The following is a 24,795-nucleotide window of genomic DNA, read 5'->3' on the forward strand; positions in this document are numbered from 1 at the left end:
GGGGAGACATCCCACCTGCATCAGCATCCCTGACAGGGGCTGGCTGCTGTGGGAAGGGTGGAGCCCAGGCAGTAGGGACCAGGAGGTGTCACAGGTTGGATTTTTTAGGAAGCTGTCTCTGAGACAGAGATTAGCATATAGAAGGTTTACTAGGGTGTGTTCTTGGGACCACCACCCATGGAAGGAAGGGGAGGGAAGGAAGCAGAACTGGGCAGAGGGAGAAGTTGGGCTATGATGGAGTCCCGATGGAGGCCTCAGCTCTGAGGCTGGGATGGCCCTTCAGAGTTGCTGGGGTTGCAGGGAGCCGACAAGGCCTTTATAGATCCCTGTCCCAACCATGGAGGAGGCCCAGGGAAGGGCCCGTGGCTTTGGCAAGGCCGCTGTCTGCAGTGGAGAATTGCAATTCCTGCAATGTCTGCAGGTAACGCTCCCGGCAGCCCGGGTACTATGAGCTGCATTTCTTAAAGGGGTCTGAGTGGCCATCCCAGCATATCCACCACAGCAGCATTAGTGAGGGTGCAAGAGCTGACCACAGGGACTGGGGCCAGGCTCCCCGTCAGGGGACTGAAAACCAGTACAAAAGCCCAGGTGTAAGATAGAGCCACTCAGCGGGGGTCTTGTGGGCACGAAGGAGCAGAGCCTTCCTCAAATTCTGTGGGTAGCAGGCTGAAGGCAGCAAGGCTCTTTGCAGACCCCCTGCAAAGGGAGTGTTCAAAGCCCTTGGCAGCCACTGCTGGCCCGTGGGCCCGGGAGGGGTTGGCACTCAGTTGCACTCAATCCACGATCACCAGAGACCTGGGAACAACTGCCTGTCCAACAGTAGGAAATAGGTGAGTCAATCATCATGCTTCGGGCTTCCCTGGTGGCGCAGTGGTTGAGAATCTGCCTGCTAATGCAGGGGACACGGGTTCGAGCCCTGGTCTGGGAAGATCCCACATGCCGCAGAGCAACTAGCCCCGTGAGCCACAACTACTGAGCCTGCGCGTCTGGAGCCTGTGCTCCGCAACAAGAGAGGCCGCGATAGTGAGAGGCCCGCACACCGCGATGAAGAGTGGCCCCCGCTTGCCACAACTAGAGAAAGCCCTCGCACAGAAACGAAGACCCAACACAGCCAAAAATAAATTAAAAAAAAAAAAATCATCATGCTTCCACTCAAAGACCTGTCCTATAGCCACTGAAATAATTCCAGCAACTTTCAAGTGACAGGAAAAATAGGATTCACTGGGCAGAGAAAAGCTCATGAAATATCCACCTTACCGCTGTAACTATAAAAATGAGCTCTGCATATGGACAGACGTTGGTAGCAAACACAGCAAATGAAACCATTGATTTTTATGACTGAAGGAGCATGGATGGTTTTTAATTCCTGTTACCATAGTTTGTAATAAATACTTTTTTCCAGCCTTGACCGTCTCCCACCAGAGGAAGCTGCGGATGCGTTCATGTTGGCGGGCGGCCGGCAGACTCTCTATTGCATTTCACACTCACAGTGACAGCTGTGCGCAGCCCACACTCAGGCAGACCTCCAAGCCCACGAGGAGACTGCTCATGGGCAGCCACCAGCGATGCCTCTGAGCAAAAGGGGTCCAAAAGTTGGCAATGAGAAAAATATTTTTAGGAGGGAAGAAAAGAGGGTTTTGTGCCTCCCTCACCCAACAGCTTGGAAGTGGGATGTTAAAGGAAGCAGAGTTTAGATCAATATTTAAGGAAAGTGTTTGTAATAGCAACTGATGGACTGTTTCCAGAGTGGTGAGGCCACTAGCTTCAAGCAGATGCTAAAAGATCACTGGTCAAGAATGCCATAGAAGCGTTTAGGGGGTCAACGATGCTGGCTTGATTAGTTTAATCAGAAGATTTTATAGATGGTGATTAAAATAATTCAATACTTAACTCAGGGGAAGTGGGGTAGGGAACAGCTGGGTCGGATCTTCGTAGGTTCCTGGAGGGACAGAGGTCCCCGATAGCCCACGGGGAAAGGGGGTGGAGTGCTTTCTCCGCCAGCGCCCTCTTGCGGTGACCCGCTCATCCGCATCTGGGCTGTAAAATAGCCCGCACCTTTCAAGGCTGAGTCAGTCATTCAAGAAGCCACAAACTCCCATCACTTTCTCATGCTCCGAAAGCCTTTCTAGAAGTATGGTGGAAAAAGTCCCACAGCTAACCAAGTGGCCCTTATTTCAATCTTTTTTTTTTGCCTAAAAGTACTTTTTATTTATTTATTTTTTTAATAAAAAAAATTGTATTTACTTAGAAGCATTCAGAATGTCAACAAAACAGCTGCAACGTTTTTTCTTTTTTTTGCAATTACAGAGTGGTATTCAGTTAACAGAACAACAATTATTTCATATAAGCTGCATCAGAGACAACTGAAGATGAAAAAACTACCATCCCCATATATAACTAATTTGTGCTGTGCACCAACAAGAACCTGCTTTAAATTTCCATGCCAATTTACAACCCCCATACTGTACCAGGCAAGGTTAGTGGCTATTGAAAATACCACCAGGACAGGGCTATCTAAAGACACATTCGGTAGTGTGTTAACTATACAAAAAAAGACACTGTACAGTTTAAAAACAAATCTTACACAGCCTTACATTTCAATTTTTTTTCTTTAAAAGGAGTGAGTTGTGTACAGGGGGGTTAAATGCTTTATAGACAAGAAAAAAAAAACTGCGCTAGAACCAACTTATTCATCATCATCATCTTCTTCTTCCTCTTCATCCTCTTCATCTTCCTCATCTTCCTCCTCTTCCTTCTTTTTTTTGCTTTTTTCAGCCTTGACGACTCCCTTTTTTGCTGCATCAGGCTTCCCTTTAGCTCGGTATGCAGCAATATCCTTTTCGTACTTTTCCTTCAGCCTAGCAGCCTTCTTCTCATAAGGCTGCTTGTCCTCTGCAGCAGTGTTATTCCACATCTCTCCCAGTTTCTTTGCAACATCACCAATGGATAGGCCAGGATGTTCTCCTTTGATTTTTGGACGATACTCAGAACAAAACAAGAAAAAGGCCGAAGGAGGCCTCTTGGGTGCATTGGGATCCTTGAACTTCTTTTTTGTTTCCCCTTTAGGAGGGATATAAGTTTTCATTTCTCTTTCATAACGGGCCTTGTCCGCCTTTGCCATGTCTTCAAACTTTCCTTTCTCTTTAGCAGACATGGTCTTCCACCTCTCTGAGCACTTCTTAGAAAACTCTGAGAAGTTGACGGAAGCATCTGGATGCTTCTTCTTGTGCTCCTCCCGGCAAGTTTGCACAAAGAATGCATATGATGACATTTTGCCTCTCGGCTTCTTAGGATCTCCTTTGCCCATGCTTAATTATTTTTCTTCCGCGAGGCACAGAGTCGCCCAGTGCCCGTCCGGCTCTCACTTGCCCCGGCGCTGTCTCTATGGACTACTTTTTATTTTTACACTGAATTTAACCCCATGGCCAAAGGCATTTGAATGCAGGTGTGCAACAAATTTTCATTACAAATTGTCAAGTAGCCCTAAATACCATTTAGCACATCAAGTGGGCTTGGATTCTGCCCATAATTCCCAAAGATAATACTTTGTACCTTTCCTGGAGCCATTCGGCAAACATTTAGTAAACTCATTGTGTGCCAGGAACTGTGTCAGGCACTGAGGACGCAGAGATGAACTAAGCAACAATTGAGAGACACAGAGAGAGAGAGAGAGAGGTGCTCAAAGTAAAATTACGTATCAAATGTGAGAAGAGCCAAGAAGGAAGCACAGAGCATAATCCGTGGGATTCCACAATCCTTCAGAAATAGGTGATATCTCACCTGGAAAAGGAATGTTAGAATTGCTCCAGATGGAGAAGGTGACACAGGAAGTGACAGGAGCTGATATTTGCAGGGAAAGATGAAAGAGGTGAGTTTCCTAATGTGTCAGGAGGTTAAATTGAAAAGAGAGGTCTCCTGGAGAGGTAAGGAGAGTTCTGATCGTGAAAGGTTGTTCGTGCCAAGCCTAAGAGTTTGGGTTTTATCCTGAAAGTCACGGGGATCCATGGGGGTTTTCAAGCAAGGATCCACTGGAATTTGTGTTTTTTATTTTAATCTTTCTGACGTAGTGAGAGGATGGACCAAAGGCAAGAGGGACAAGTGACAGGAAATTATAACCATCTCTTATAATTTAATCTGTCTCATTTAATTCTGGTATCATCACCATGATTACCTGTCCCTCATCTGACAGATAACCCACTGTGATGCAGATCTGATTCTGTACTGGAAAGATTCCCTGGTGTAGTTGAAAGAGTATAAGGGCTGGAAACAGAAGCCCCGGATTAGAGTTATGGCTCCTTTACCGACCAGCTGTGCAACCTTGAAAAAGCCACTTAACAACACTGATTCCTAGCTTGCTCAACTATAAAGAAGGAACACCTCCCTCCCAGGGATGTTGTGACCATCCTGAGACACAGATGTGAAAGCTCTTGGGAAATCACAGAGCTCTGTGAAAATGCTAATACCACTGCCCCCTTGCTATACTGGGATAAAGAGGTTATCATTCCCCTTGGCATTAACTTTGCAATGGGGATCCACCCAGATCTGGATTTCATTTTTGCGTCGTATTAAGAGAGTCTCAATAATGTGTCTTTTGACAAAACTGTACTACATGAAACAAAGTGCCCTGTCTTTCTATATTTACCTGTTTCCCCAAGCAAATGAGGTTGTTCCAAACCACACTCTGCCGCTAGAGGGAGCTCATCCTTTAAAATCAAAGAAGTCATTCAGCTCAAACTCAAAATAGAGATCATCTGTTAAGGGAGACAAAAACCTGGAGAGGGTTGCTTGGCTTGGTGGTGGTGGGGGGGGGGTGTGTGTGTATTCTAATCATTATTCATCATTAGTCCAAGAGTAAAATCTGTGCAGTTAGACAGACTAGAGTTCAAAATCCCAGGGCCACCATTTCTTAGCGTATGGACTTGGGCAACTGACTTAATTTCTCGGAGCCTAAGTTCCTTCATCATGCCTACCTGATGGTGATGATTATATGAGATATTAGACACAGTGTCCAGCGAGTACTGAGCACAGAATTGGAACTCCATAAATTTTAGAATCCTTTCCTTTTCCCATTCTGTTACAAATAACAATAATTGAGAAATATATTTAAGTGACATTGAAAGGCAAACAGGAGAAAACAGAGTGGAGAGAGGCATGAAGGGATGGCAAATGCACTTGGTGTTAGACGTGGACGTCCCTCATCCTCACAGCTGCTGAGTGAAGGCATCCATAGATGTGGACACCGTTTTATAAGCCCCCTGGCTAGACTAGGCAGTCACAAACAGATGGGCAGCTCGGAGTAACTGCAAAATGAAGCAGGCATATGGACCGCAACTATGGCTCCCTCTCCTTCTGTTGGAGCCATTCCCCTCAATCCTGTAGTCATTACCCTGAGGTGGGAGGGGGAAAATGCTATTTAATCGATTTCATGTCACCCTATCTTATGTTTCCAAAATCACCACATCAATCCTGCCTTGTATTTCCACAGAGCCTCCTCTTTTAGTATTCTAGTAAATGGCTCTGACAAAGGTTAAGCCGAAACCCTGCCAACACAACTGGTGGAAAAAAGGACTTGAGTCAAACAACCGGGTTCCTTTGACCGAATTCCAAATATTTGATAGGGCGATTTTTCTTGCCTGAATTCACCTTTTTTTTCTTTTTTACTAAACCAACAGAATCAAATAGATCTTTTGGTTCCTCTTAGACAGAAGGAAGGGGAAATTCACATTTGTTAAGCACCTGCTGTGTGCCAGGCTCTGTGATGGGCATGTCACTAACACTGCCACATAACACTCACAACCCTGTAAGGAAGAAATGCTTGTCTCTGCTTTCCTGGTGTGGCACCTGAGGTTCAGAGAGGTTGAGTAACTTGCCTGAGGTCACACAGTTAAGTGTATGGGAAAACCAGGTCTGGAGCTTTTAGGTGCTAGACACCAAAGTCTGAGTTTTTCCAACAAGTACACACCAAATACGATAAAAGCCTCTCTGAAAGCTTCCACTTTCAAATGTCCCTGTGTGATGTGCCCCTTTCTAGATCTCAACCATCTCAATTCTAAGTCTTTCTTGAGTTTTCCTTGTTATAAAATTTTCCCATTTAACCTACCCTCAAATGATCTTACCCTCTTTATTCTCTGTAACAATGCCCCACAAAAGATAAGAATAGCCTGTTTCACAAGCAAAGAAACTGAGGCTAGGAGTGACTTAACCATCTAAGGCCACTCAGTTGGCATGCCTGGAACCATAGGAAAACAACTTTCTCTCATGTAGAAACTGCCTCTAGGCTGAGCTGGAAGAGCTCCACAGTGTCCAGGACCTCTGAATACAGAATCCAGGAGTCTAGCTTGAAACTGGAGTGTCATCCTCAACGCTTTTCTGAACCCTCATCTCAATACCAATTAAACATATCTTGAATTAGCCTCTGTCTCCACTGCCAGTGCCCCATGTCAGGCTCTCATCTGGATCGCTGCACAAGTCTGCCACCTGCTGATCTAACCGCCAATCCTCCCTGGTCAACCCAACTCCTCACTGTCAAAGAGGACTCTTTAAAAAAATTAACTCCGGGTTTCCCTGGTGGCGCAGTGGTTAAGAATCTGCCTGCCAATGCAGGGGACATGGGTTTGAGCCCTGGTCCGGGAAGAGCCGACGTGCCACGGAGCAACTAAGCCCATGCGCCACAACTACTGAGCCTGCGCTCTAGAGCCCACGAGCCACAACTGCTGAGCCCGCGCGCCTAGAGCCCTGCTCCACAACAAGAGAAGCCACCGCAGTGAGAAGCCCCCACTCGCCACAACTAGAGAAAGCCCACCCACAGCAACAAAGACCCAATGCAGCCAAAAATAAATAAATAAATTTTTTAAAATTATATATATTTTTTTATACAGCAGTTTCTTATTAGTCATCCATTTTATACACATCAGTGTATACATGTCAATCCCAATCGCCCAATTCATCACACCACCACCACCACCCCCCGCCGCTTTCCCTGCTTGGTGTCCATATGTTTGTTCTCTACATCTGTGTCTCAATTTCTGCCCTGCAAACTAGTTCATCTGTACCATTTTTCTAGGTTCCACATATATGTGTAAATATACGATATTTGTTTTTCTCTTTCTGACTTACTTCACTCTGTATGACAGTCTCTAGATCCATCCATGTCTCAATAAATGACCCAGTTTCGTTCCTTTTTATGGCTGAGTAAAATTCCATGGTATATATGTACCACATCTTCTTTATCCATTCGTCTGTTGATGGGCGTTTAGGTTGCTTCCATGACCTGGCTATTGTAAATAGTGCTGCAATGAACATTCGGGTGCATGTGTCTTTTTGAATTATGGTTTTCTCTGGGTATATGCCCAGTAGTGGGATTGCTGGATCATATGGTAATTCTATTTTTAGTTTTTTAAGGAACCTCCATACTGTTCTCCATAGTGGCTGTATCAATTTACATTCTCACCAACAGTGCAAGAGGGTTCCCTTTTCTCCACACCCTCTCCAGCATTTGTTGTTTGTAGATTTTCTGATGATGCCCATTCTAACTGGTGTGAGGTGATACCTCATTGTAGTTTTGATTTGCATTTCTCTAATAAAAAAATTAACTCCATAAAGTCACATGTCTGATGAAAACAATGACACCCCCATCATCACCAAGGAAAGCCATTATTCCTTAACCTGAAAAATAGCCTCCTTTATATTCTGACCCAGGCTGCCTCTCTAACCTCACCAGTTTCATCCAACACCACCAACCCCTCCCACTCAATTGCTTAATGAAGCAATATAGTATTGTGTCTATAGCTAATGCTAATCCATTCTCCACTTCTTCCTTTTAGTAATGGAACCCTTGAGTTTTCACTGAGTACAAGGTCTCCCTTGCAGATAGCTGTGACCAAGTGACCAGGCTGTGACCAACCAGATGTAAGGGAAAATGATGTGTACTACTTCTGGGTTATGTCATTAAAAAGAAGATTCTTGCTCTTCACTTTTTATTTGTGTTCAGGGGTGAGAAAATATATGTATTGGTAATAAACCAGCTTTGACCATGTAGATGAGGACAATACCCTGGGGGTTGATGCAGCAATAAGACAGAAGGAACTTGGGTCCCTGAGGGTCAGCAGAGTATACCACCATTGTGCTTGGTTTGGGCTTCCCTGGAGATAAGGATTCCACTGCATTTATTTCAGAGGTGATTCCAAGAAACACCACTAGGGAGTGGGGAAGTGAAACAGAGAAGGGAAAGAAACCAATGAAGTGTACTCATTACCATATGGGCCGCTGGAGCTCAATCACAGTGGGAAATACTGCGAGAATGAAGAATGTGACTCAGAGCTATCCTGCCCAAGGCGCGAGGGAGCTGGGGTATTTATATACCAACACTTGTGGAAATTGATTGAGGGATACTGGAGGAAGGGAGCATTCATTCCCTGGTACCTTGAGCTGTCTCCCTCCAGGCAGAGTGCTCTGGGGACAGAGAGAGCCCTCAGGCAAGCACAGGTATTAGAAGGTAGATGATCTGAGTGGACAGAAATGGTAAGTCTTGAGGGGACTTGGCTACCTCACCGTACAGATGTGTCTGCTACACTCACCCACCTCTCCATCCCTTTGTCCTAGCTTGGAATTTTAAGAAAGAGAGAAATAAAACTATTTTCTTAAGTCACCATTATTTAGTTTCTGTGAATGCATACATCTCTGTTAATCAACAACATACTTTACACAATAGCATGAGACTACCTGCATTCAAAGCCCATCTCTGCCACTTATTAGACACAAGGGACTGAACTTTTCTGGCCCCCAGTTTCTCCTTCTGGGAAATGGGTCTATGTATAATACTTCTTCGTGGGGCTGGTTTTTAAGGGTACATGGGATGATACATGCAAAGCACCCAGCACACTGCCTGGCCCAGAGTGAGCCAGCTGCTATTCTTGTTTCACTCCTAGGAGCGCTTTTCAAAAGCTGCTCTTGAATTTCCTTTGGTAGTCCACAGAGTCTCCAGGACTGGTCCTCCAGAGACAGAACACAATAGGCTGTCCCAGACCAGCACCAAAGAATGTTATCAGCAGAGGCTCAATCTGCTTAGATGCTGCTGCCCCAGAGCTAAAAAGAAACTGGGACCAAAACCCAGAGCCCAAGATCAAAGCCAGGAAATGACAGCCAATCTAGGAAGAAAATGACAGGAAAAGAGACCAGGCCACAGGGAAGCCAGGAGAGGAAGGAGGAGATACCAGCACTTCTGGAGTTTACATCAGAGGTTCCCCAGGCTGCTGAGCTTCTCTGGCCCAAGCATCCAGCCAGGCAGCAGGGAGCCAGCGCCCCACAAGGGCTTGCGAATGAGCAAGCAGGTGGTCCTGGCAGTGGCCTGGCTGGTTCCCAGCTCTGCTCAGTTAGCACCTCCCTCATCATGCACCCTGGACATCTGCAGAGGGCTGGCCCTCACCCCCTCCTGTTACCCTCCCCATTCCCCCAGCACCCATGGGAGCAGAGAACAGACCCCTGAAGCCCAGAAGCAGCAACTCCTGCCTTGCAAAGACCAGTCAATGGGGACCAGGAATCATTTACAATTGCAGGGTTGCCCAGGGTAAATATCTGATGCCTCCTGATGGCGTCGAGAGAGAAATGACTGCAAGCAAGTGCTCTGTCATTAAGATTAGTTGAAATTGAACCTAGGGGGTTATTGTTTTAACTGTTACTCTCCACGGGTGCTATCACAGACACAGAACTGGTCGTTAATATTAATTATTCAGTCCACTTCTGTGGAGCACTTCCCTGAGCCAGGCTCTGTATTAGCCCAGGGTCTCAGAGACTAGGAGACCCGCTCTCTGACTTTGATTAAATCATGTCCAACTGGGGAGCAGCCAAGCAACCAAGTGTATGATCAGCCAGTGATTTTTTAAACATTGACTGATAGTAAGTACCTGGATCTACAAATTTGCAGCTTCCTGGGCCTCACTCCCAGGACCTGCATTTTTTTTAAATAGACTTTATTTTTTGGAACAGTTTTAAATTTACAAAAAAGTTGGGAAGATAGTACAGGGAGTTCCTATACACCCTTTCCCCAGTTTCCTCTATCATTAACATCTTATGTTCCCATAATACATTTATTAAAATTTATGAACCAATGTTGATACATTTTTATTTACCAAAGGCCAAAGTTTATTCAGATTTCCTCAGTTTTTACCTAGTGTCTCTTTCTGTTCCAGAATCCCATCAGGATACCCCATCACATTTAGTCATCATGTCTCCTTAGGCTCCTCTTGGCTGTGACGATTTCCTAGATTTTCCTGGTTTTGATGACCTTGACAGTTGTGAGCAGAGCTGGGCAGGTGTTTTGTAGGTTGCCCCTCTATTGGAATGTATCTGATGTTTTTCTCATGATTAGACTGCGGCTACGGATGTGGGGAGGGAAACCACAGGGTAAAGTGCCCTTCTCATCACATCATATCCAGGGTGCATACAGTCAACATGACTTATCACTGTTGATACTGACTTTGATCACCTGATGGAGGTAGTGTTTTTCAATTTTCTCCACTGTAAAGTTACTCTTTTTTTTCAATCACTTCCCTACTTTACTGTTTGGAAGGAAGTCATTATGTGCAGCCCCCACTTTAAAAAGGGGGAGTTGTTGGCCCTACTACCCAAAGCAATCAACAGATTTAACGCAATCCCTATCAAATTACCTATGACATTTTTCACAGAACTAGAACAAATAATCCTAAAATTTATAAGGAACCATAAAAGACCCAGAATAGCCAAAGCAAACCTGAGGAAAAAGAACAAAGCAGGAGGCATAACCCTCCCAGACTTCAGACAATACTACAAAGCTATAGTAATCAAAACAGTGTGATATTGGCACAAAACCAGACATATGGATCAATGGAACAGAATGCAGAGCCCAGAAATAAACCCACATACTTACGGTCAATTAATCTTCCACAAAGGGAGCAAGAGTATACAATGGAGAAAAGGGGCAAGAATGTACACTGGAGAAAAGACAGTCTCTTCAGCGAGTGGTGCTGGGAAAGTTGGACAGCCTCATGTAAATCAATGAAGTTAGAACACACCCACACACCATACACAAAAATAAACTCAAAATGGCTTAAAGATTTAAATACAAGACATGACACCATAAAACTCCTAAAAGAGAGCATAGGCAAAACATTCTCTGGCATAAATTGTACCGATGCCTTCTTTCTCCCAAGGCAATAGAAATAAAAGCAAAAATAAACAAGTGGGACCTAGTCAAACTTACAAGCTTTTGTACAGCAAAGGAAACCATAAACAAAACGAGAAGATAACCTACAGACTGGGAGAAATATTTGCAAATGAAGCAACTGACAAGGGCTTAATTTCCAAAATATACAAACAGCTCATACAACTCAACAGCAACAACAAAAAACAAACAACCCAATCGAAAAATGGGCAGAAGACGTAAATAAACATTTCTCCAAAGAAGACATACAGATGGCTAACAGGCACGTGAAAAGATGTTCAACATCACTAATTATTAGAGAAATGCAAACCAAAACTACAATGAGCTACCACCTCACACCAGTCTGAATGGCCGTCATTAAAAAGTCTACAAATAACAAATGCTGGAGAGGGTGTGGAGAAGAGAACCCTCCTACACTGTTGGTGGGAATGTAAATTGGTGCAGCCACTATGGAGAACAGTATGGAGATTCCTTAAAAAACTAAAAATAGAGTTGCCATATGACCCAGCAATCCCAATCCTAGGCATACATCCGGACAAAACTATAATTCAAAAAGATACATGTACCCCAATGTTCATTGCAGCACTTTAACAATAGCCAAGACATGAAAGCAACCTAAATGTCCATCGACAGATGAATGGATAAAGAAGATGTGGTACATATATATACAATGGAATATTACTCAGCCATTAAAAAGGATGAAATAATGCCATTTGCAGCAACATAGATGGACCTAGAGATTATCATACTAAGTGAAGTAAGTCAGACAAAGACAAATATCATATGATATCACTTATATGTGGAAGCTAAAAAAACGATGCAAATAAACTTATTTACAAAACAGAAACAGACTCACAGTCTTCGAAAACAAACTTATGATTACCAAAGGAGAAAGGTGGGGGGGAGGGATAAATTAGGAGGTTGGGATTAACATATACACACTACTATATATAAAATAGATAATTAACAAGGACCTACTGTATAGCACAGGGAACTCTACTCAATACTCTGTAATAACCTATTTGGGAGTAAAATCTGGAAAAGAATGGATATATGTATATGTACAACTAAATCATATTGTTGTACACCTGAAACTAACACAACATTGTAAATCAACTATAAAATATTTTAAAATTTTTATATACAATAAATATAAAATAAATAAAATTTTAATTAATATAAAATAAAAATTTAAATGAATAAAAAAGGCAAAAAAAGAGAAATGGACACATTTACAAAAGTTGCTAAATTGAATTCACTCATTAATTCCATATCTGTATTGAGTTTCTCTTGCCATCAGCCAGGCTTTGGGCAGGTACTAGTGATGAAACACTGATGAAAGAAACAGACATGGCCCTGCCCTCAAGGGGCTTACAGTCTCATGGATGCCTATCATGACCCACATGCTGCATCTGAGTCACAGCTGAAGAGAGTAATGTCTCTTTGCAAGAATACAGGTTTCAGGGTGATGCAGGGGCAAGAGTCAAGCCTGGTCTTTACTCTTACTGGCAGTGTGAGCTCAAGAAAGTAGTTCAGTCCATTTCCTCTTTTACAGATGCTAATAATGCTTTCCTCACAAGCTTGTTTAGTCCTTCCTTTTTTCAACAAACATGACTGGATGTCTGCTATGTGGAGGAACTGGGGTCATAAACATGAAAAATATAGTCTCTGGCTTTCCAGAGCTCATTGCAGGGGAGATAGACATATAATCTGCTGAGAAATTTCCTGCTCTATCTCCCCAGGGCCTGTTTGGTACATAACAGGTATGCACAAGAAATATTTTCCAAATGGATAAATGTAAATAAAAACGCCATAAGGCTGTGTGGTAAGTGTATGCCAACATAGATAGCCATTCATTTACTCAGTCATTGGTTCAAAATTATTTACTGAGCATCTACTCTGTGCCAGTCACTACACTAGACTAGACCATAGGAAGACAGGAGTGGACAAAACAAAGACCCATGGAATCTTTGCCCTGATGCAGTTTTCATTCCACTGGAGCTAGATGGATGATAAACAAAAAAGTAAATCAATGCATAACTTTCTACCAGGTAGTACTGTGCTATGAAGAAAAATAGAGCAGGATAAGGAATCAGAGAAGGAAGAGGTGGTTGGACCAATCAGGATACATTGAGTTTGCACTGCAGAACCAAACAATGCCAGCATCGCAGGGGCTTTGCATGACATAAGTTTATATTTTGTCCTCATGGGGTCTGCTGTGGGTGTGGACGAGGAGGCTCGAATGCTGGGTTCCTGCTCAGCCTTCTGGACTTGCTTCCTCCGACCTTCCCTGTTCCACCACCTGGGTTGGAAGCTGCCGCTGTGTGCTGCCCCACAGTCCCGCTCAGGGTCCACCAATTTTCAGTGCTGCCAGCCTCAGCCTGAGGATCCAGGGCCCACCAGGGCAGGTGAGGAGAGAGCCCGAGAGGCAAGCACCCACAGCCCAGTGTCACATGTGGCACTTCTGCTCCAGGTTCACTGGCCGGAACTAGCCAGCAGCCACACCGAAATTCCAGAACTCAGAGAAACATGATCTTTTGAGCCCACAGAACTTGAGGAGAAACCAATATTCTTTTTTTCCCCTAGCATTATTGAGCTAAATTAATCAATATTTGTGAACATTAGTAATAGTCTAATGTCTATGAAGGATTTCTTTTTAAACACATGGTCATGAAGGCCTCTTGGACGAGGTGAATTTTTAGCAAAGTCTGAAATGAAATGATAAGTCACACAGAAATCTGGGGAAAAAATGTTCCAACCTGAGAGAACAGCCAATGCAAAGGTCCTGAGCTGGGTATGCTTGGCATGTTCAAAGCTGTCAGAGTGGCAGAAGGTTGGGAAGTTCAGAAGCCTCAAACAGAGGATATTTGATCTAGGTCTTACAGAATGAACAGGAGTTTGCCAGACCTAAAAGTGGTAGTGTGTTCCAGATAGAAGCAGAGTAGGGGCAATGGCAGTGTGAGGACAAGATGAGATTATATGGTCAAGAGTGCTTTATAAAGCAGAAAGCGCTCTTACTCACCAAGAAGCCATACAGAAGAGGTAGCAAAGCTACTAGAACAGACGGTAAAGAAAGCTGAAGAGCCTGTGGGCGAGCACAGGTCATTCTCCACACCGCCCCTCCCGGGAGCCTGTGCAGCCCGCCACGGCCAGGCTCCCGTAATCCGGGGACAACTTCCCCGGGAGAGCGCACGGCGCGCCTCAGGCTGCTGCAACGTCACGCCGGCTTCTGCCGCCGCAGGCTCGCCCCGCCTCCTCCGTACCGCTCCCTCCCCCCGGCCTGACTGAGCCAGAGCCCCCGAATCAGCTGCTCCTTTAACCCCGTTCTGTCTGGGCGGGGAACAGACGCCCTCAGGGGACCTACATGCAGAGGCGGGTCCAAATCCAAAGCTGAACCCCGGGAGCTGTACGAACAAAGAAGAGAAAGGGAAATCTCTCCCAGCAGCCTCAGAAGCAGCGGATTAAAGCTCCACAAACAACTTGATGTGCCTGCATCTGTTGAATACCTGAATAGACAACGAATCATCCCAAATTTAGGAGATGGACTTTGGGAGCAGGATATATTAACTTTTCCCCTTTTCCTTTTTTTTGTGAGTGTAGATGTGTATGCTTCTGGGTGAGATTTTGTCTGTATAGCTTTGCTCTCACCCTTAGTCCTAGGGTTAGGTCCGTCCGTTTTTTTTTTTTTTTTTTTTTTGGCTTAAAAATTTTTTTTTTCCCTAATAAATGTTTTCTTAATAATTTTTTCCTTATTTTCTATTTTTAAAAAAAATTTTTAATAAGTTTTTTCATATTTTTTATTTTAAAAAATTAAAAAATTTTTTTCTTAATAAATTTTTTCTAAATAATTTTTTTCTTATTTTTAGTATAAAAAATTAATAAATCTATTTTTAAAAATTAAAAAAAATTTTTTTTCTTAATAAATTTACTCTTAATAATTTTTTTTCTTATTTTTTATTATAATTGCTTTATTTTATTTTATTTTATCCTCTTTTTTTCTTTCTTTCCATTTTTTCTCCCTTTTATTCTGAGCCGTGTGGATGAAAGGCTCTTGGTGCTCCAGCCAGGCATCAGGGCTGTGCCTCTGAGGTGGGAGAGCCAACTTCAGGACACTGGTCCACAAGAGACCTCCCAGCTCCACGTAATACCAAACGGCAAAAATCTCTCACAGATCTCCATCTCAACATCAAGACCCAGCTTCACTCAACGACCAGCAAGCTACAGTGCTGGACACCCTATGCCAAACAACTAGCAAGAGAGGAACACAGCCCCATCCATTAGCAGGGAGGCTGCCTAAAATCATAATAAGGCCACAGACACCCCAAAACACACCACCAGACGTGGACGAACCCACCAGAAAGACAACACCCAGCCTCATCCACCAGAACACAGGCACTAGTTCCCTCCACCAGGAAACCTACACAACCCACTGAACCAACCTTAGCCACTGGGGACAGATACCAAAAACAACGGGAACTACGAACCTGCAGCCTGTGAAAAGGAGACCCCAAACACAGTAAGATAAGCAAAATGAGAAGACAGAAAAACACACAGCAGATGAAGGAGCAGGGTCAAAACACACCAGACCTAACAAATGAAGAGGAAATAGGTAGTCTACCTGAAAAAGAATTCAGAATAATGATAGTAAGGATGATCCAAAGTCTTGGAAATAGAATAGACAAAATGCAAGAAACATTTAACAAGGACGTAGAAGAACTAAAGAGGAACCAAGAAACGATGACAAGCACAATAAATGAAATTAAAAATACTCTAGATGGGATCAATAGCAGAATAACTGAGGCAGAAGAACGGATAAGTGACCTGGAAGATAAAATGGTGGAAATAACTACTGCAGACCAGAATAAAGAAAAAAGAATGAAAAGAACTGAGGACAGTCTCAGAGACCTCTGGGACAACATTAAACGCACCAACATTCGAATTATAGGGGTCCCAGAAGAAGAAGAGAAAAAGAAAGGGACTGAGAAAATATTTGAAGAGATTATAGTTGAAAACTTCCCTAATATGGGAAAGGAAATAGTTAATCAAGTCCTGGAAGCACAGAGAGTCCCATACAGGATAAATCCAAGGAGAAACACACCAAGACACATATTAATCAAACTATCAAAAATTAAATATAAAGAAAACATATTAAAAGCAGCAAGGGAAAAACAACAGATAACACACAAGGGCATCCCCATAAGGTTAACAGCTGATCTTTCAGCAGAAACGCTGCAAGCCAGAAGGGAGTGGCAGGATATACTTAAAGTGATGAAGGAGAAAAACCTACAACCAAGATTACTCTACCCAGCAAGGATCTCATTCAGATTTGATGGAGAAATTAAAACCTTTACAGACAAGCAAAAGCTGAGAGAGTTCAGCACCACCAAACCAGCTTTACAACAAATGCTAAAGGAACTTCTCTAGGCAAGAAACACAAGAGAAGGAAAACACCTACAATAACAAACCCAAAACATTTAAGAAAATGGGAATAGGAACATACATATCGATAATTACCTTAAATGTAAATGGATTAAATGCTCCCACCAAAAGACACAGACTGGCTGAATGGATACAAAAACAAGACCCATATATATGCTGTCTACAAGAGACCCACTTCAGACCTAGAGACACATACAGACTGAAAGTGAGGGGATGGAAAAAGATATTCCATGCAAATGGAAATCAAAAGAAAGCTGGAGTAGCAATTCTCATATCAGACAAAATAGACTTTAAAATAAAGACAATTACAAGAGACAAAGATGGACACTATATAATGATCAAGGGATTGATCCAAGAGGAAGGTATAACAATTGTAAATATTTATGCACCCAACATAGGAGCACCTCAATACATAAGGCAAATACTAACAGCCATAAAAGGGGAAATCGACAGTAACACAATCATAGTAGGGGACTTTAACACCCCACTTTCACCAATGGACAGATCATCCAAAATGAAAATAAATAAGGAAACACGAGCTTTAAATGATACATTAAACAAGATGGACTTAATTGATATTTATAGGACATTCCACCCAAAAACAACAGAATACACATTTTTCTCAAGTGCTCATGGAACATTCTCCAGGATAGATCATATCTTGGGTCACAAATCAAGCCTTGGTAAATTTTAAAAAATTGAAATCGTATCAAGTATCTTTTCCGACCACAACGCTATGAGACTAGATATCAATTACAGGAAAAGATCTGTAAAAAATACAAACACATGGAGGCTACACAATACACTACTTAATAACGAAGTGATCACTGAAGAAATCAAAGGGGAAATCAAAAAATACCTAGAAACAAATGACAATGGAGACACGACGATCCAAAACCTATGGGATGCAGCAAAAGCAGTTCTAAGAGGGAAGTTTATAGCAATACAAGCCTACATCAAGAAACAGGAAACATCTCGAATAAACAACCTAACCTTGCACCTAAAGCAATTAGAGAAAGAAGAACAAAAAAACCCCAAAGCTAGCAGAAGGAAAGAAATCATAAAGATCAGATCAGAAATAAATGAAAAAGAAATGAAGGAAACAATAGCAAAAATCAATGAAACTAAAAGCTGGTTCTTTGAGAAGATAAACAAAATTGATAAACCATTAGCCAGACTCATCAAGAGAAAAAAGGAGAAGACTCAAATTAATAGAATTAGAAATGAAAAAGGAGAAGTAACCACTGACACTGCAGAAATACAAACGATCATAAGAGATTACTACAAGCAACTCTATGCTAATAAAATGGACAACCTGGAAGAAATGGACAGATTCTTAGAAATGCACAACCTGCCGAGACTGAACCAGGAAGAAATAGAAAATATGAACAGACCAATCACAAGCACTGAAATTGAAACTGTGATTAAAAATCTTCCAACACACAAAAGCCCAGGACCAGATGGCTTCACAGGCGAATTCTATCAAACATTTAGAGAAGAGCTAACACCTATCCTTCTCAAACTCTTCCAAAATATTGCAGAGGGAGGAACACTCCCCAACTCATTCTACGAGGCCACCATCACCCTGATACCAAAACCAGGCAAAGACGTCACAAAGAAAGAAAACTACAGGCCAATATCACTGATGAACATAGATGCAAAAATCCTCAACAAAATACTAGCAAACAGAATCCAACAGCACATTAAAAGGATCATACACCATGATCAAGTGGGGTTTATTCCAGGAATGCAAGGATTCTTCAATATACGCAAATCAATCAACGTGATACATCATATTAACAAATTGAAGGAGAAAAACCATATGATCATCTCAATAGATGCAGAGAAAGCTTTCGACAAAATTCAACACCCATTTATGATAAAAGTCCTGCAGAAAGTAGGCATAGAGGGAACTTTCCTCAACATAATAAAGGCCGTATATGACAAACCCACAGCCAACATTGTCCTCAATGGTGAAACACTGAAACCATTTCCACTAAGATCAGGAACAAGACAAGGTTGCCCACTCTCACCACTATTATTCAACATAGTTTTGGAAGTGTTAGCCACAGCAATCAGAGACGAAAAAGAAATAAAAGGAATCCAAATCGGAAAAGAAGAAGTAAAGCTGTCACTGTTTGCAGATGACATGATACTATACATAGAGAATCCAAAAGATGCTACCAGAAAACTACTAGAGCTAATCAATGAATTTGGTAAAGTAGCAGGATACAAAATTAATGCACAGAAATCTCTTGCATTCCTGTATACTAATGATGAAAAATCTGAAAGTGAAATTAAGAAAACACTCCCGTTTACCATTGCAACAAAAAGAATAAAATACCTAGGAATAAACCTACCTAAGGAGACAAAAGACCTGTATGCAGAAAATTATAGGACACTGATGAAAGAAATTAAAGATGATACAAATAGATGGAGAGATATACCATGTTCTTGGATTGGAAGAATCAACATTGTGAAAATGACTCTGCTACCCAAAGCAATCTACAGATTCAATGCAATCCCTATCAAACTACCACTGGCATTTTTCACAGAACTAGAACAAAAAATTTCACAATTTGTATGGAAACACAAAAGACCCCGAATAGCCAAAGCAATCTTGAGAACGAAAAATGGAGCTGGAGGAATCAGGCTCCCTGACTTCAGACTATATTACAAAGCTACAGTAATCAAGACAGTTTGGTACTGGCACCAAAACAGAAATATAGATCAATGGAACAGGATAGAAAGCCCAGAGATAAGCCCACGCACATATGGTCACCTTATCTTTGATAAAGGAGGCAAGCATATACAGTGGAGAAAAGACAGCCTCTTCAATAAGTGGTGCTGGGAAAATTGGACAGGTACATGTAAAAGTATGAAATTAGAACACTCCCTAACACCATACACAAAAATAAACTCAAAATGGATTAAAGACCTAAGTGTAAGGCCAGACACTATCAAACTCTTAGAGGAAAACATAGGCAGAACACTGTATGACATAAGTCACAGCAAGATCCTTTTTGACCCACCTCCTAGAGAAATGGAAATAAAAACACAAATAAACAAATGGGACCTAATGAAACTTCAAAGCTTTTGCACAGCAAAGGAAACCATAAACAAGACCAAAAGACAACCCTCAGAATGGGAGAAAATATTTGCAAATGAAGCAACGGACAAAGGATTAATCTCCAAGATTTACAAGCAGCTCATGCAGCTCAATAACAAAAAAACAAACAACCCAATCCAAAAATGGGCAGAAGACCTAAATAGACATTTCTCCAAAGAAGAGATACAGATTGCCAACAGACACATGAAAGAATGCTCAACATCATTAATCATTAGAGAAATGCAAATCAAAACTACCATGAGGTATCATCTCACACCGGTCAGAATGGCCCTCATCAAAAAATCTAGAAACAATAAATGCTGGAGAGGGTGTGGAGAAAAGGGAACACTCTTGCACTGTTGGTGGGAATGTAAATTGATACAGCCACTATGGAGAACAGTATGGAGGTTCCTTAAAAAACTAAAAATAGAACTACCATATGACCCAGCAATCCCACTACTGGGCATATACCCTGAGAAAACCATAATTCAGAAAGAGTCATGTACCAAAATATTCATTGCAGCTCTGTTTACAATAGCCAGGACATGGAAGCAACCTAGGTGTCCATCATCGGATGAATGGATAAAGAAGATGTGGCACATATATACAATGGAATATTACTCAGCCATAAAAAGAAATGAAATGGAGGTGTTTGTAATGAGGTGGATGGAGTTAGAGTCTGTCATACAGAGTGAAGTAAGTCAGAAAGAGAAAAACAAATACAGTATGCTAACACATATATATGGAATCTAAGGGAAAAAAAAAAAAAAAAGAGGTCATGAAGAACCTAGTGGCAAGATGGGAATAAAGACACAGACCTACTAGAGAATGGACTTGAGGATATGGGGAGGGGGAGGGGTGAGATGTGACAGGGTGAGAGAGTGTCATGGACATATATACACTACCAAATGTAAAATAGATAACTAGTGGGAAGCAGCCGCATAGCACAGGGAGATCAGCTCGGTGCTTTGTGACCACCTAGAGGGGTGGGATAGGGAGGGTGGGAGGGAGGGAGATGCAAGAGGGAAGAGATATGGCAACATATGTATATGTGTAACTGATTCACTTTGTTGTAAAGCAGAAGCTAGCACACCATTGTAAAGCAATTATACTTCAATAAAGATGTTTAAAAAAAAAAAAAAAGAAAGCTGAAGAATCTGGGAGGTAGCTTTGTCAGGGAAAATAAACTTATGAGAGATTAAAGGAAATCAGTGACAAACATTGGCATTAGTAATAGAGATGTAGCCTTCATCTGAGAGGTCCTTTTGGTGCTCTAGAATCTTTGGAGAAAGTTGTGGAACCTGTACATACTTGATCAAAACCACTTCGTTGCTGGTTCTGCTGCCATTGCACCTGCTGCCACTTTACAAGAAAACTCAGGGGAAATCATGATAGGAGATTAAGCATCATACTAGAAACTAGTCTGATTAGATGCATATTAGTTCAGGTCCTCCAGAGACACAGAGCCAATGGGGGAGGGGGGAGAGAGAGAGAGATAGAGAGAGAGGGAGAGAGGTGATGAGGAATTGGCTTATGTGATTATGGAGGCTGAGAAGCCCCACAACCTGCCGTCCGCAAACTGAAGACCAACCTAGCAAAGTCAATGGTGTAAGTTCCAATCCAATTCCAAAGATATGAGAACTAAGAACACAGATGGTACACAAGTCCCAGCCTGTAGGCAAAACACTGATGTCCCAGCTCAAGTAGTCAGGCAGAGGGAGAGAATTTCCCCCTTCTTCCACCTCTTTGCTCTGTTCAGGCTCTCAATGGACTGGACGATGCCCGCCCAAATTGGGGAGGGCAATCTGCTTTACTGAGTCCACTAATTCAAATGCTCATCACATCCAGAAACACTCTCACCAGACACACCCAGAAATTAGCGTCTATTCTGGAAACCCCATGGTCTAGTCCAGTTGACACACAAGGTTAATCATCACAAGATGCCAGTTCCCAAAGAAAGACACGAACAAGTCAACCCATCCTTCAGAGCCAAAGTTGACAGTCCTGGGCTCAGGAAAACCAGAGAACCGATATTGACCCCCCCAGGGACCTATCTCTCCAGACTAGGAAAAATTGGCAAGTGGTTACCTTTACAGAAGCAATAGAACATGGTGGTTAATTATACAAGGCAGATCTGGTCCCATCTCATCTCTGCCATTTACTACGTGTATGTCCTTGGACAATCACTTCCCTCTCTCAGCCTACTTCCTCATCTGTAAATTGAAAATGATAATAACAATACTACCTTCCTCAAAAAGCTGTGATGAGACTTCAAAGATAATGCATGTAAAACACTCAATAAATATTAGTTATTATGGATACATTTAAATACTATTCTTGGGCTTCCCTGGTGGCACAGTGGTTAAGAATCCGCCTGCCAATGCAGGGGACACGGGTTTGAGCCCTGGTCTGGGAAGATTCCACATGCCGTGGAACAACTAAGCCCGTGCACCACAACTACTGAGGCTGCATTCTAGAGCCCGTGAGCCACAACTACTGAGCCCACGAGCCACAACTACTGAAGCCCACGCGCCTAGAGCTGGTGCTCCACAACAAGAGAAGCCACCGCAATGAGAAGCCCGCACACCGCCACAAAGAGTAGCCCCCGCTCGCCGCAACTAGAGAAAGCCCGTGCACAACAACGAAGACCCAACACAACCAAAAATAAATAAATAAATAAATTGAATAAATTATAAATAAATAAATACTATTCTTAAGAATCCTATTACAGTTAGAAAAGGGTTGGTAGAAAGTTTGAGAAGAAAATGTATAATGACAGGATTAAATTGCAGATATTCAAATTGTGACAGAAGGAGGAAGGGAGAAAGAATTCAACTTTATTAAGCACTAACCATGTGACAGACACTCTTAGACCCTTTAAATCCGTAGTCTCATTCACTGCTCACAACTCTCTCTGAAGAGTGAATTAGGCACTTATTGTCTTCATTTTTCAGAGGCCAAATTTCAGGAAAGTTCAGTAACTTGTTCAAGGTCACAAAACTCCTAAATGGTATATTTTTTTCTGACTGCTAAAACCTGTTCTCTTTCCATTACAGCCAATATGTTCCTGTATGTTACCAATATTCTTGCTGTTATTCTCAATACTGAGGTTAATCATTAATCTCTCAAAAAACACATCCAAAGTCAACTCTCTAGGCTCAAGAGCAATTCATTTCAAGGATAAGTGTGATTCTTGGTAATGAGGTTTTCAAGAAAATCATAGCTCTTACTAGCAATGTAACTTGGGGGTGAATTCCCTAAACTCTCAGAGCCTTTATTTGTTCACCTGCAAAATGGTGATCATAATACTTCGCAAAGTCGCTATGTAGATTAAATGAGATTATACTGGGATATGGGAAAGCACCCAGCATAGTGCCTGTGTTTTTTAAAATAAATTTATTTATTTATTTATTTATGGCTGCATTGGGTCTTTGTTGTTGCGCGTGGGCTTTCTCTAGTTGTGGTGAGCAGGGGCTACTCTTCATTGTGGTGCGCGGGCTTCTCATTGAAGTGGCTTCTCTTGTTGTGGAGCACAGGCTCTAGGCATGCAGCCTTCAGTAGTTGTGGCACGTAGGCTCCGTAGTTGTGGCTTGTGGGCTCTGGAGCGCAAGCTCAGTAGTTGTGGCGCACAGGCTTAGTTGCTCCCCGACATGTGGGATCTTGCCAGACCAGCGCTCGAACCCGTGTCCCCTGCATTGGCAGGAGGATTCTTAAACACTGCACCACCAGGGAAGTCCCAGTGACTGTTTTTTAATCTGATTCTTCAAATCAGTCCTACTGAAATATTGGGCTGGCCAAAAAGTTCATTCGGGTTTTTCTGTTTGCAAATCCCTTACAGTGAGAAACGATTAAAATGATAACCTAACTTCTAATAGCCACGGTTACTTTTGTAGCTGTAAAAAAAATGTTTCCTTGAACAAATTCTTCTGGGGAATTAAGAAAGCAAGGGAGTTAATCTTTCCTTTTCCAAGTTAAGAATAAACAGAAAGAATAAACAGTAGAAACTAAACTAAGTTCATAACCCAATATTATAAATTTCTTATTTTTACCTACCAGGGAATGTGTTTCACTTTTGCTGTGAGTATGTAGGGGATATCCAAAAAAAAAAAAATGCACACACTGGATTTGTTAAAATAATATCTATGTTGATCTTGTTAGCTTTTAAAATTGACTATTATTTGGGATTAAGGCAGGAATCCTAATACAGGTATCAAAAATATCTCCCAGATATAGAAAATCAGTGCTTTCCAGAGTTGCCTGACGTTAAGAATCACCTGGAGAGCTGATTCATTCCCTCTAGTGTGGGAGCAAGAAATCCGTGCTTTCACAAGCACTCCAGATTATTCTTAAAACCAGGCAAATTAGGAAAATACTATTCAAACCCAACTTGCGAATTTCAAGATGTATCTCCTCCCCCATGAGTCTACTAATTTTGTCCTCAAGTATTTTCGGCAATGCAGCTACCAAATCATTAGACAATTCCCTAATGTGACTAACAATTAACTTCTAATAAAGAAAAGTACTGCTATAATTAATTTCAGAAAAGAAAGTACAAAATGAAAACTGTCTGTCTCTCTGAACAGTGAAGAAAATCCTCTGACCGCGTTGGAGTGGAGAAGCCCACTTCGAGCAGAGAAAGTGATCCAGTGCGTCTCTTTGACCAGGTGATTTCAATCAGGTCCTACCTGCCGCCCAGGTAAGTGTTTTGCAACATGAGTAACTCTTGTCATCGAGCCAGAAAGAAAGTATCACAAGAACAGGGCAGAAGGAGATGACTGAAGGGGAAGAAATTATGAACAATTGAACTAAATGAAGTTAATGAATATTCACATAATATCCTAGGCTTTACAGAGCCCTTTATACAAGCATCTTCTCATTTAACCTTTAGAACAATTCTGTGAGGTAAATGCTCCTCACTCTACAGTCACGGAAATCAAGGCTCAAGCTAATTATCAAATTGTCCCTGGACACTCGGTTTTTCAGATTCTAGTTTCCTGGCTCTTTCAACACTTGGAGCTGCTTTGACAGGCAATATTGGACTAGAGGGAAG

The 24,795-nt window shown here is 42.2% G+C and overlaps 1 protein-coding gene across 1 annotated transcript; it reads right to left on the reverse strand.

Moving 5' to 3' along the window:
- Positions 1-2,290: 2,290 nt before the first annotated feature.
- Positions 2,291-3,383, reverse strand: LOC133098297 (high mobility group protein B1-like). Its single transcript, XM_061201072.1, has one exon. It carries the CDS (start codon positions 3,305-3,307, stop codon positions 2,687-2,689), a length of 621 nt encoding a protein of 206 aa, XP_061057055.1. The 5' UTR covers positions 3,308-3,383; the 3' UTR covers positions 2,291-2,686.
- Positions 3,384-24,795: the final 21,412 nt, after the last annotated feature.

Source organism: Eubalaena glacialis, chromosome 9 (assembly GCF_028564815.1).
Source record: "Eubalaena glacialis isolate mEubGla1 chromosome 9, mEubGla1.1.hap2.+ XY, whole genome shotgun sequence".
Taxonomy (NCBI): Eukaryota; Metazoa; Chordata; class Mammalia; order Artiodactyla; family Balaenidae; genus Eubalaena; species Eubalaena glacialis.

Excerpts from the sequence above, each read along its gene's own strand:
- LOC133098297 (XM_061201072.1), bottom strand. The coding sequence starts at position 3,307 with ATGGGCAAAGGAGATCCTAAGAAGCCGAGAGGCAAAATGTCATCATAT.